Source organism: Globicephala melas, chromosome 9, assembly GCF_963455315.2.
Source record: "Globicephala melas chromosome 9, mGloMel1.2, whole genome shotgun sequence".
Taxonomy (NCBI): domain Eukaryota; kingdom Metazoa; phylum Chordata; class Mammalia; order Artiodactyla; family Delphinidae; genus Globicephala; species Globicephala melas.
The window spans coordinates 47,949,361-47,962,304 of NC_083322.1; the positions used below are offsets into that span (position 1 = coordinate 47,949,361).

The following is a 12,944-nucleotide window of genomic DNA, read 5'->3' on the forward strand; positions in this document are numbered from 1 at the left end:
GATCTATATTAAGCATTGTTTAATGGTAAACATTTGGAAACATTTCCATGAATTCCACAATGCATCAACAGCATGTGTGTATACTTTATTACATACAAAGTATGTGTATAACTATTAATTATAGATATATGCCAATATGTTAACAATGCTTATTCTAGGTAAGCATTAAAATAGTATTAAAACATGATCTATTTTCTTCCTTGAGTCTTCCTGTATATTTCAAAATTTTTAGTACATGCTTAAACTTCCCACTAAGTTTTAAGTATTATCCAAGCAAAAAAGATGGAAAGGGTATTCTATACAAACTTATTTATCATGTATGTATTTATGTAAGTATTACTGCTTGGAGAAAAGTTACGGTCCTTGGAGTACACAAGTTAAGAGATAATAGTTTAACGTTATCAAAGCCAAAAAATAAGCAGGCAATGACAAAAAAGGAAGCTATAAATCAAGTCGTATAAAGGAGCCCTATTTGGCACACTAAGTTATTTGGTCTTGCCATTATCCCATAGAGGATGAAGAACCACTTAAACAAGAGGAAGATATGTTCAGATTTTCATTTTCTATTATAGTTTATATAGAGCAGTTTGAAGAACAAATAGAAGAATGAAAGAAAGCAGGGAAAACAGGTGACCTATTGCAATCATCTTAGAAATCAATAAGGAGGGCATGAACTAGGGCTGTGATATTAAAAATGCATTAATAGGTAGGCAGGAAAATAGATAGAATTGGTGTTTGGCTGGATTTGAAGAGAAATTCATAAGCTTTTGGCTTAAACAATAGGCCATTAACTAAAAATGGGGAGAAAAAAAAGGAAGACATAAATTAGTCTGAAAGAAAACCGTGAAGATTCATCTTCTTGAAATACAATTTATCACACATCAGCCTCCACACCTACATATGCAGACTTCCCACTGCCCATATGGAAAAGTCTGCAAATTGTTTAGCCTAACACTGAAGATCCTCCATGGCAAGACTGACGCTTAACTTCATCTCCCTCCACTTCCCTAAATTACGTTTATGTTCTAGTTAAACTAATTCATTCTCATGAACATTCTCACCCCGGTGCCTCTGCTTAAGCCATTTTCCTGCCAGGAATGCCCTTCCCTTCCCTCAATCTCATTACCCTGCTCTATTCTTCCTCTCTGACTCATTCTTGCAGAAAATGCCAATTCTTAGTATCTTTAACTTGCTATTCATCTCTTACATAAAATTTAAACTGATACTGATTTCATAAAAAGCTTACAATGAAGCTTTTGGAATCCATACTGGAATCCACATTGGAATCTAACAAGCCTTAAAAAAAAAAATTAAATAAAGAGTAAATGACTCATCTATCCAGCAACACCAGGGATAAGGGATTCAATTCAAAAAGGAACTGAGGGCTTTCCTGCTGGCACAGTGGCTGAGAGTCCGCCTGCCGATGCAGGGGACACGGGTTCGCGCCCTGGTCCGGGAAGATCCCACATGCTGCGGAGCGGCTGGGCCCGCTGAGCCTGCGCGTCTGGAGCCTGTGCTCCGCAACGGGAGAGGCCACAACAGTGAGAGGCCCGTGTACCGCAAAAAAAAAAAAAAAAAAAGGAACTGAAATATCATTAAATGCCAAAACTCTGTTTTGTCCAATATAGTTTTTCTGCCCTCCTCACTCTATTAGGCCAGACTTTCACTTCTAAGTACTTTACATGTGCCTAATTCTAGCGGCTACTCTTATTTCTCTCTACTTTGCTATTTAACTTATACAGACCACACAATCAAAATTTCAAGACCTAATGGTCTTGATTTTAATAAATCACATCTAAAATAAAATAAATTGATTCTTAGGGAGAATCTAAAGTAACCAAGGAGAAAAGTAAGTTTTACTGTTTAGACATTTATGACACTATTTTGACTGTTCAAAGGACCTTCGTATGTTTTGGTTCTCCATTACATCCTCAGGAACTGAAAATGCCAAAAAACTTCCAACACTTTAATGATCATTTCAATGTAATTTTCAAGCATATAGTACACAAAATGATTGGCAAAATATTAGAACTGGGACTCTTGCTATCAAAGAATTTACTATTTAGTCATGTAAAACAGAATACTCTTATAAAAGCATAAGACAATATAAGGAATATTTAAACAATGCAGGACAATAGAAGAGATAATAACATAGTTGTAGAGCTATACAAAATTAATTACAAATGACAAGATAGTAAATGATATAGTAACCCAAAGGAAAAGATCATGTTTTTTAGGTAAGGAATGGAGAAAACAGAAGAAGAAAAAACAAAAAGATTTGAAAAAATTTCTGTAAGAACTTAAGTTGAACCTTTTAATCATAGAGAGGAAAGTGTGCTGAACTGAAGGTCATAACATTTGTTGTACACTACCCTGCACTATTAAATATTTCATGTTTACACAATGTTTTACATTTGATGTTTACAAAAATGACCCTTAAAGTAGAGTTAAGACAAGACTAGTATAAACTACTTGTCAACCTTTTAAGAAGAAAATAAAGAGTACCTACATGGAAGAAATATGGAGAAAGTCCTCTTACCTTGAATATACCAACCCAATCTTTTGGATGGGGATGGATATATGGAGTTAAGGTATAATGACATTCTAGGTGTGCATTAGGAAGATAGCTCTTGGCCACATTTTGAAAGATGACATGGGCAAAGTTGGAAGTCTGCAGTGGAACTTCTTGAAAGGATGTCATTGCGAATCTGAAACAAGTAAATCATACAAATTTAATGATACCAACTAAGAAAAAACTCATACCTTCAGAAAATACATAACATTTAATGCAAATTACATGGATATTTTCATACCATAATTACTGAAAAGACATACTTTTATATTATATTTATATTATATTGTAAATATAATATATTTAATACTGGAACTCCTTCTTAAAAATGTGATTAAAGGGAATTCTGGTGGTCCTGTGGCTAAGACTCCACGCTCCCAATGCAGGGGGCCTGGGTTTGATCCCTGGTCAGGGAACTAGATCCCACATGCCACAACTAAGAGTTCACATGCCGCAACTAAGACCTGGCACAGCCATATAAATAAATAAATTTTTTTAATGTGATTAAATATAAAAATACAAACTGAGAAGTAACTAACTTACAATATGGCTCAGAAAGTTACTTGAGTTAAAAAAAAAATATTTATTTATTTATATATGGCTGCGTTGGGTCTGTTGCTGTGCGCGGGCTTTCTCTAATTGCGTTGAGTAGGGGCTACTCTTCGCTGCGGCACGTGGGCTTCTTATTGCGGTGGCTTCTCTTGTTGCAGAGCATGGGCTCTAGGCATGCAGGCTTCAGTAGTTGTGGCATTGGGCTCAGTAGTTGTGGCTCGCAGGCTCCAGAGCGCAGGCTCAGTAGTTGTGGTGCACGGGCTTAGTTGCTCCGTGGCATGTGAGATATTCCTGGACCAGGGCTCGAACCCGTGTCCCATGCGTTGGCAGGCGAATTCTTAACCACTGCGCGACCAGGGAAGTCCCGAGTTAAAAAATTTTAAAAACCAAAATCAAAAACAAACTCTCAACTCTCCTGCAAAGCCTAACCCTCTGCTTCTTTTGCAACCGAAACCAAATGAGCCAGCAGTGTTTCTATGTTGAACTCTTGAACTTCATCATTTTCCTCCCTAATCTGATCCATCCCATCCCTCCCCTAGGCTCCTGTAACTGATGCTAACCTCTCTGTGCCTGCATTCCTGACCCACACTCATGATCGCCTGGACCAGCTTTTTCTCAACCCTGGCTAGATATCAGAATCATTAGAGGTCTTAAAAAAGAAAAAGAAAAGACAATGAATTTCCGGAAATGGGACCTGGGCGCACACATGCATGTGTGTGTATATCCAAGCATTTTTTTTTAAGCCTCCCCAAGTAATCTCAATCCTGTATACAGCCAGGATAGAGAACTACTACTTAGACTCTGACCCAACCCAACAATTTAAGTCTCCATTAGCAAATCTCACCTAGATTCCCAGACCTAGGCTGTCTTCTTGGGCTTCTGGTTCATACTTGTTCAAATCTCTCAAATGATGTAAAATCTCAGTTGGTCTACTTGAAATAGTTCAGAGCCTATTTGTTCCTCTCTACCTATACCAATTCTACCCTTTCATCCTACCTTGACTTCCAGTATTATTGTACAGTTTCCATACATTCACTGATTAAAAATAAATGTATTTTTAAATGTATAGTGTAAATGAAACACATACTGTTGAGAATCTATTATAGATTCAGTGAATGCTCACTGGTTTAGTGAACACCAAGCACCAGCTAGCAGATGAATGGTAAAAGTCGCCTATAAAAATCTGCAAGACCCAAATGTTTTCCGTATCTTGTGCTCTACTTTTGAGAAAAATGATACAACTGAGGATTTACTCAAAAAATATATCTCTGTACAGTGTGTCACAGACTCAGTACAGTCATTGATCCTACAGTACCACATCAGAAACAATGACACTGACACTATGGCACTTAACTTCTGAGTCATCAAAACAGGAATCTCTGTAAACAATGAGAAAAACTGGGACAAGAATTTGCTGACCAAATTATTCTAACTTACTTCACAAATCTATGAATTTTCTACAGGACAAGCACAGAAGTAACACTACTCACTTTTTTTTTTTTTTTTTGCCACGCTGCATGGCTTATGGGATCTTAGTTCCCTGACCAGGGACTGAACCTGGGCCACAGCACTGAAAGTGCCGAGCCCTAACCACTGGACCACCAAGGAATTCCCAAAACTACTCACATTTTAACAATTACTAAGAAGTCTTTATTGCTAGGAAAATCTAAGACAATATGCTTTTACAAATGTTTCTTTTGCTGATCTGTTTGAAATACTAAGGCAAATTTTTAAAGTTCTGAAATAAACACTTTAAAAAATGTCTACTTTTCCTCTTATGTGTTCTCTGCTTCTGTTATGGTCAAAATACTGCTTTGTACTTACAGGACACACAATATACTAGACATCCCATAAAGAGACAGTCAATCATCAACCTGGAAGCCACTGTGGTAGAATTCCAGGCTGGATGTCTGTCAGCCTCTCCCCACCTGAGGTTTGCCAGGATTCCAAGGTAAAGAGAATGCATTCAGTAATAAACCTCCTGTACCTCTGCACTAACAAAAAGGCTTTATTACCAGCAACCCTACTTCACAGAAGGACTTAACAGTCAATACTCTCCAGCTGGTAACCCAAAGCCTTCAGGAAAGTGAAAAGGTAGCACAAACGGTAGAAACTGCCTAAAGTAAGTGAAGAGTTCTACTACTTTGTTTCTTTGAATAGTCTGAGCAAATATGGGCTCAAGGGGATGTCATGATGTTAATGAAGTCACTAATGATAATCTCCTTTCAAGTCAGTGGCTTCCTTAAAAAAAAAAAACAAAAAACAAACCCTTGATTCTGGTTTTGAAAAAAATGTTCACTATTGGTTATAAAATACCCGAGAGAGACTATAGTTAACTGATGAACCAAACTCTTTCAGATAACAACTACCAAAACTGAGGCAAGTGAATCAGTAATGTTTTTGTATGAAGAGAGTGAATATTTAAGTTTCTCTGAGACAGATATTCAGTAAGGAGAAAATAAGGCTAGCTTAGGATGAATTTCCCATGCTTTTAATTAAAAGCCATTTAAGAATGAAACTTTTTTCATAAAACTTGTTTCCTAAAGTAAACTAAACAAACAAAGCAGTAATTATTTGTTATAAAACAAGGTAGTGGAGTTTAAACTTTTGTTTAACCTCAATTACAACAGTGTTTAAAAATCGATAATCCAACCTTAGACTTTTACTTCACTGAAAAGTTTTTAAGGTATAAAATAGCATTAAGGTATACACATATGTATTTATATATGCACATGTGTATACATGCTTATAAATGCATCAAAAGGGACTCAAAAAGCACACATCATACAATATTTACTCATGAGGGCTATGTGTGAAAGGAGAACTTAAGAGGACCTTAACTTTTAACTCAACTGACTGAATTTTTACCAGTATATTTAATGTATTCTTTTCATTATTTTAAATAAACACATCAACATGAAATTTCATTTTTAAACCCTCTCTCCAAAATTCAAGTTTTTAATATAAAACCCTAACATCAGACTTTAAATATATTCACGATGCTTACAAATCTTTATAGCATGATAATCTGTAATTATCCCATTAATAACCTTCATTAATCTCTCACCAACACTCCAACCTTTTTAAACATTTCAATGCAACTATAACTATAGAAATATTTTACAAAAGTCATTCCATTCTCATTATTACTTTTTAATTAATTTTCCAATACAGCTTCTAGTCATAAAAAAGTTAACATGGATAAATGTAATCTGAATGTAATTACAACATGAATCAACTTATTTTAAACAGTAAAATATCTAATTCCCATACAGTTCCTGTTTCACTCTTCACACAGATAGGAAACAGAGTGAAAAGATGGGCAAGCTTATAAAAATGTTGAAATTCACTGAGAATGCTAATGTATCAAGATGATTCACAGGCAGATTTATACACTACACACATGCTCACAGGCACACACAAAGACCCGCACACACACAGACCCACACACCACCCAGTGGAGAAGTAATACACAAAGTCACTGCATCACCTTGTGGTAATGCTTGGGAAGTGTAGCTTCACTAACATCCTGAGTAAAGAAAAAACTGCCTCAGTTGGAGACAGGAAATATAGCCCCCACCACAAAAGGAAGTGGAACAAGCTTTACCATATCAAATTTTGTTTCCCATTCTCTAAAGTACACCTCTAGAAACATGCGTACATTAAGACGTAAGCGAAGAATTAGTAAAAGTTTTCTAATTAAGGAAACAGACAAAAAAACCCAAAATAAATGAACGAAACCAAACCTGGATATAAATGAACGAAACCAAACCTGGATATACGAAGAACAAGAGTAGGGGCGGGGCGGGGGGGGGGGGGGCCGGATATAAGTAAAGGGTACCAACTCTTTGATGGAGGATGGAAACTAAAGTTTTGGTGGTAAATATGCTGTAGTGTATACAGAAGTAGAAATACAATGTTATATACATGAAACTAATATAATATAAACCAATGTTACATCAATTAAAAATATTAATAAATAAAAAACAAAGATATGTGAGAACAGTAAAAAAAAAAAAAAAAAAAAAAAGGACCAGACAGATTTGGCTGGGAAACAAAGTCTGAAATACATGCTGCCTTGCAGTGCCCTCTCCCATGTTTCCTACTTTATTCCCCAAAGTTCTAACATCTCTAGAGTTCCTTTTATGTGTTATGCTGTAAACTTTGGTCTACAGTCCAATTTTGTTATTTTTGAGGATTCATCAATACCTACGGAAAAAATAACTAATATGCAGTGGTCACTCAGTTAAGTAGCTAGAATAAATTTGGGGGGTGAAGGGTGAGGATTTCAATGTTATCTTTACTTCTTCCTCTTGGAACTTTTTCAAGCCCAAACCAGATCTGGCTTTTGTGGTAGTATTTTTCCAGTGGCTCCTGATACACATTTTATTTAACTAGCCCAAAATGTGTAAGCCTTAATCAAATAAAGTAGGAAACTGACCATATTAAGAATTTGTGCATTAAATGTCCAGAATCAAATTAAGGTTTTTAATTTAGATAAATATTGTATATAATTTGTCAATTCTAACACTTAGAATTCAAAAAGAAGTAAGGTAATTTTGTTCTATGTGATAATATTATTATGGTGACTGTATTTCTTTTAAAGTCCTTACCAGTTAAAGACGGACGGTAAACTAATTATAGGTGAAATATCCTGTTGTCCAGGATTTGCTTTAAAAACTCCAGGGGAAAAAATAAATGTGCTGACAGTGTAATAAACCAAGGTTAGCAAAATAGTGGTTCCTTTAACTGTTTGTTCTCCTTCTGGGTATTTTGAAAATTTCCATAATAAAAGTTAGTAAAACCAAAGTAGACAAAAATTAGTAATAAAAACTCACATATGACCTTCTGCAATAGAAACACATTACACATAGTGGTTGACAAACTTAGTGAAAGTTTCTTAAAATATTCAGTTTAAACTATATGAACTTTTAAATTAATCTCCGAACTTCAGTCCTGGAGGAAACTGAACATCTGAAGGGAAAAAATACATCTGATATTCTAATAGCTTCCAATTATTTATACTTCAGCTCAAACAAAGACTATCAGCTGGTTTACAGACCAGAAAAATATTATCAGCAATCCTTCCCGGAGGCAGAAGCAAATCCACCAATCTGTCAATTTGCACTCTTACAGTCCTCCCAATCTCCAGAATGATTTACAACTGAGTACCACTACACTCTGCCCAGGTGTCACTCACACCACTTTAATTTTTAGATTGTTTTAAAAGTTGGTTTCTAAAAAGCTATGATCTTGGCTTTTTATTATATTAGAGGGGAGGGTATCTTTACCTTCTTGTAAGAGTTTACTTGGGGCAAAATAAACTTTAAAAGGCTAGAAGTGGATACAGCCAAAATTTTACTTAGTAACATACAAATTCCAAAAGAATGCAATCCAATAAACTTCACATGAGGCAATTCCCCCAAAGCAGTAAAAAAGGAGCATAGTTACGATCCTTCATAAATATTTAACATCATTAAAACGGTTGAAATTTTAATTCCAAAATACCTGTTATTTTTGTTAAGGAAAAGATATTTACTGGTTAAGTCTACACAAATGTCTGCAGCCATAATTGTAAACAGCGGTGTGCAATTTAACAATGTGATGACTAGAAAACGTAATCAAGTAATCCTTCAAGAAATCAAGTTTATCCTTGATAAGAACGAAAGGAAGGCCTGGCCTCAGCCCCTTTTCTATACCCAAATAGCACTCTGAGGGTAATCAGCCCATTTTTTTAGATTAACATGTTACTCAAATGATCTCTTTAAATACTTTGGGAATTGCGCTCCAAAACTATAATTAGTAATTGTTGCATGCAGCTTGTAGAAATTCTACGATGAGCGGAATGAAGAATCGAAAACAAGATTTATTTTCCCATCCCTGACACAATAGCAATTCATAACTACTTTGTGAAACCTAAAAATATATGTAGAGACGCAAGAGGGAAGAGATATGGGGACATATAACTGATTCACTTTGTTATAAAGCAGAAACTAACACACAATTGTAAAGCAATTATACTCCAATAAAGATGTTAAAAAAATTAAAAAATCAAAATCAAAAAAATATATATATGTAGAAAGTCAAATGTCACGGCGTTCTCAAACGAAATTATTACCAATAAGGTAATATATGTTTATCAGTACACACACACGCACACTAATCTCTTAACAAAGATTCCCCGAAACGACAAGCGCCTGTCGGGACTTGTCCACAACCTGCGGACCTCCGGGGGTGTTGGGAAGGGACAGTTGTGAAATCAAGAAAAATTGCCTAAGCAAAGTGAAACGTGACTCTCCTCGGAATATTTAAGATCCCTCGAGCACTAGGCGTAAGGCCATTTATAAACAGACAAGAAAGCATTCACTAATTCTGCAGCCCAGGTGAAGTCGGAGAACCAGCCCAAACCGCTAACTCCGCCCACGGCCCGCAGTCAGTCTCCGCCTCCTAATCCATGGCGACTCAAACCAAAACACTTGGGCTTCATTATGCACGGGCAAACCCGAGCGTCCCATCACGACACGACCTAGATGTTTTCCCAAGCTTACCTGCCCCGGCAGCACACACGCTGCCCTCCAAATACTCACCTTAGAGTGGAGCCTCGGGCAAGGCACTTTCTTCTCCGGGGGTCCCCCGCGTCACTCGCCCCCCCCGCCAAAGGGCCCACGTCCCACACGGCTCCCCCAAACAGAGAAAGCCTATCCAGGGCCTCCCCACCGTGTGGGGCGGCCACCCGTCGCTTTTTCCAACTCCACTGCTAACCGAAGTTGCCCACACCACCGTCACAATCGCAGTCCGGGAGAAAAGGTTTGTCGTCGGGAAGGAAAGCATCGTCATTCGGCAGCACCGTCACCACGGAGACCGTTCCCGAGACCGACCAGGCCCCTAGACGCTAGAGCAGAGGGACGTATCACGAGCCCCCAGATAGCTCCAGCGGGCGTCCGCCCCGCACAAGGCGCTGGGGCGGGCCGAGGAAGGCACTTACCGAGTGAGGAACTCTTGAGGAGATGGGAATGTTAGAGAGGCTTCCGAGCCTGAGCCGCCATCAGCCGCCGAGCCTCTTCCGCCAGCACAGTCTCCCTCTACCGACCTGCTACACCTCCCCACAAGGCCAAAAGCCGGCGTTATGTCACTTCCGTCCACGGCCCGGCCCCTTCCGCCGCCGCCGCCGCCGCCGCCGCCGCCGCCGAGCTGCGTCGGTCTGGGCCAATCGCTGAAACGCCAAGTTGGTCGCACGGTCTTTTAACCACCCTAGCTCCTGACGCCCTGCCATTGGATCCGAACAGATCCGAACCGGCCTTCTCCCTCGGCTCGGCTCTTCCTCCTCTTTCTTCTTCTTCGCCGTTTTCGCTCAGAGACCTTGTGGCAACCAAACAGGGTCCGTTTGGATAATGCATTTTTGACTTTTTCATTATTACTGTGACCGAAAGTTAAGTAACTTACCAGTTAAGTGGAAGGGGTAGCCCTGAGGTGTATGAATTAGTACCATGTCATTGCCTGGATCTTTAAAAATCTATCTAAGCGAATCCATTTATTTTGTGGATCGGAAAGTAGAGAACCATAGAAGCAAAGGAGGATCACGCGGCTGGGGCGGCGACCGCTCACTCCTGGGCTCTTTCCCAAGTCCTGGTTCATCCAGTCCGGGGCTTGCTTAACTACGAGGTTTTGTTCTCTGTAAATCCTCGGTTTCTCCTAGGAAATTTTCGGTTCTAATGCTCAGTGATTCTATTTCTGCTTGCTCCAGCACTGACCTCGTTCTATGAGTTGTTAAATCCTTTTGTTATGTTATTTTGTGTGCATGAATTTAGCCCTGTATTCTCCGTTCAATGATAATTTCTGAAGTCACTCTTTTATACATCTTACCCTCCTTAGAGTAGGCATTCAGTTTAAATTCTAACTCCTCGGAAGTAAGTGTGTTCTGTTCTAATTCACTATGTTCCTGTGTTGCCGTAAAGCCCTGATAAAATTTGCAACATCACCAATGAAGGAAGGATAATAAATTAGATCAAGTTAAACGTTGAAGCATCTTCTAAATTCAGAACATACAAAATCCTCTTCAATGTAATTTACTTCCACATATTTTAAGATTACAATGCCTTTGATAATATAGGTTCTTAATATCTGCTGACTGATTTGTTCCCTGTATATTGAAATCTTTGAACTACGTATTGTTCTGTATATCATATTTGATCATAGATTTCAGAAGACTCTTTACAGATCATTTAGTACCAATCTCCGTATTTTACCGATGAAGAAAATGGTGTGATAATATCAGTAATCACTCGTGTTACTGTTAGCAACCTTCTAGTAGTAGTCTGTGTCTCTTAGGTAAAGTAAATATAGGGCTTCCCTGGTGGTGCAGTGGTTAAAAATCTGCTTGCCAATGCAGGAGCTAAGGGTTTGAGCCTTGGTCTGGGTGAGCAACAAAGACCCAATGCAGCCAAAAATTAATTAATTAATTTTTTTAAAAATTCTTTTTTAAAATGTAAACACAGCAGTGAACTTTATAAGCACAGTTTTTCAGAAGTGTCACTCTTTGTATTTTTTAATCACATGATAATTTGCATGTAATAAATTTCTCATTACCACCAATTTTCAGTTAATGAAATCAGGGAAACAGTATGCTTAATAAAAGCCATAATTGGAAAATATTTTTTGTGCAGGTATTTTTACTTTACTTTGTTATTTTTAGGAATTTCTTGAATTTTTAGACTTTATTTTCCCCATGAAGGTATTAGTTCAGGAATTTTAACTTGCTTTAATCCCTTTAATAATGATCCCATGAATTTTAGATGGTGTTTCTCCCAGCAAGGTAGATATATATCCCTTAAGTACTTAATTGAATTTTTTAAATTAGCCTATTATATGTACAACAGTGTACTAGGAGTATAAGGGATATGGATCCACAATTCCTTATATGAAAGATCTGGGCCAGAGAGGATTTCAGAATTCAGAATTTTTCAGATTTTAGAGAAGTGTACTTACATAATATTCCACAAGTCTGGGGCAGCACTCCATAATCAAGTTAATATTTTTTTCAGGACAAATTATGAATATGACACCACTAAGTAGGATAAATAGAGCATATAATCTTCAGCTCAGAGCAGGTTTTTCAGATCAGGTTTTGCCACTTTGCCCTCATGGGTTCAGGTCACGTTTTATTGACAACTGAGTTCAGGTCAGGATAGGTTTTGCCACCAAATGTTAAGAAAACATTTGATTTTCAAAGTTTTTTGGATTACGAAATAGTGAATGAGGGATTGTAGACCTGATCAAAGAACTATTGGAAAGAAACTCCCTCAGCATCCCGTGGTATTTCTGGAGCAATCACAATTTCAAGCAGTTTTGAAGCAGTTGTCCTAACCTAGCACAAACTATCTCACCTGTGTTTTGACTGGGAAAATATCTGAAAGACACCCTCTATTAGAAGAACTTATGACAGCAAAGGGAGGAAAATAAATAAATTCATGAAAAATGTGGGTGACAAAAGTATAAAATATAGTATAAAAATAAAGTATAAAATAAGATATTCAGAGATGGGAGAACTAATTATAGGCTTGTGTGAACAATACACTTCTCTTGGTGGAGGTAGGCCTAGACCGTTAAGTAGGGTTTTGATGAAGACATGGAAGAAGACTTCAAGTCAGGATATAAGAGCCAGGGCAAAGGAGGCATGTAGGGAGAGGATTGTTAACAAACAATAATAATTCCTATCTGTGGAGTACACAGTGCTTTCCAGTCACTGTGTAGATACTTAAGGTTGTCTCCACTCCTCACAGCAAAATCCTGTAAGGTTTTATCCTCATTTTGCAGGGGAATG

The 12,944-nt window shown here is 37.7% G+C and overlaps 1 protein-coding gene across 2 annotated transcripts in view; it reads right to left on the reverse strand.

The window, feature by feature from the left end:
* Positions 1-10,256, reverse strand: part of TAX1BP1 (Tax1 binding protein 1) — an 88,179-nt gene extending 77,923 nt beyond the window's left edge. For both annotated transcript variants that reach the window (XM_030857413.2, XM_030857416.2), the window contains exons 1-2: positions 10,110-10,256; positions 2,540-2,708 (exon numbers count right to left, since the gene is read on the reverse strand). In XM_030857413.2, coding sequence (XP_030713273.1) covers positions 2,540-2,701 — 162 coding nt within the window. In that variant the 5' untranslated portion in view covers positions 2,702-2,708; positions 10,110-10,256. The remainder of the gene's footprint in view (positions 1-2,539; positions 2,709-10,109) is intronic.
* Between the last annotated feature and the right edge of the window lie 2,688 nt (positions 10,257-12,944).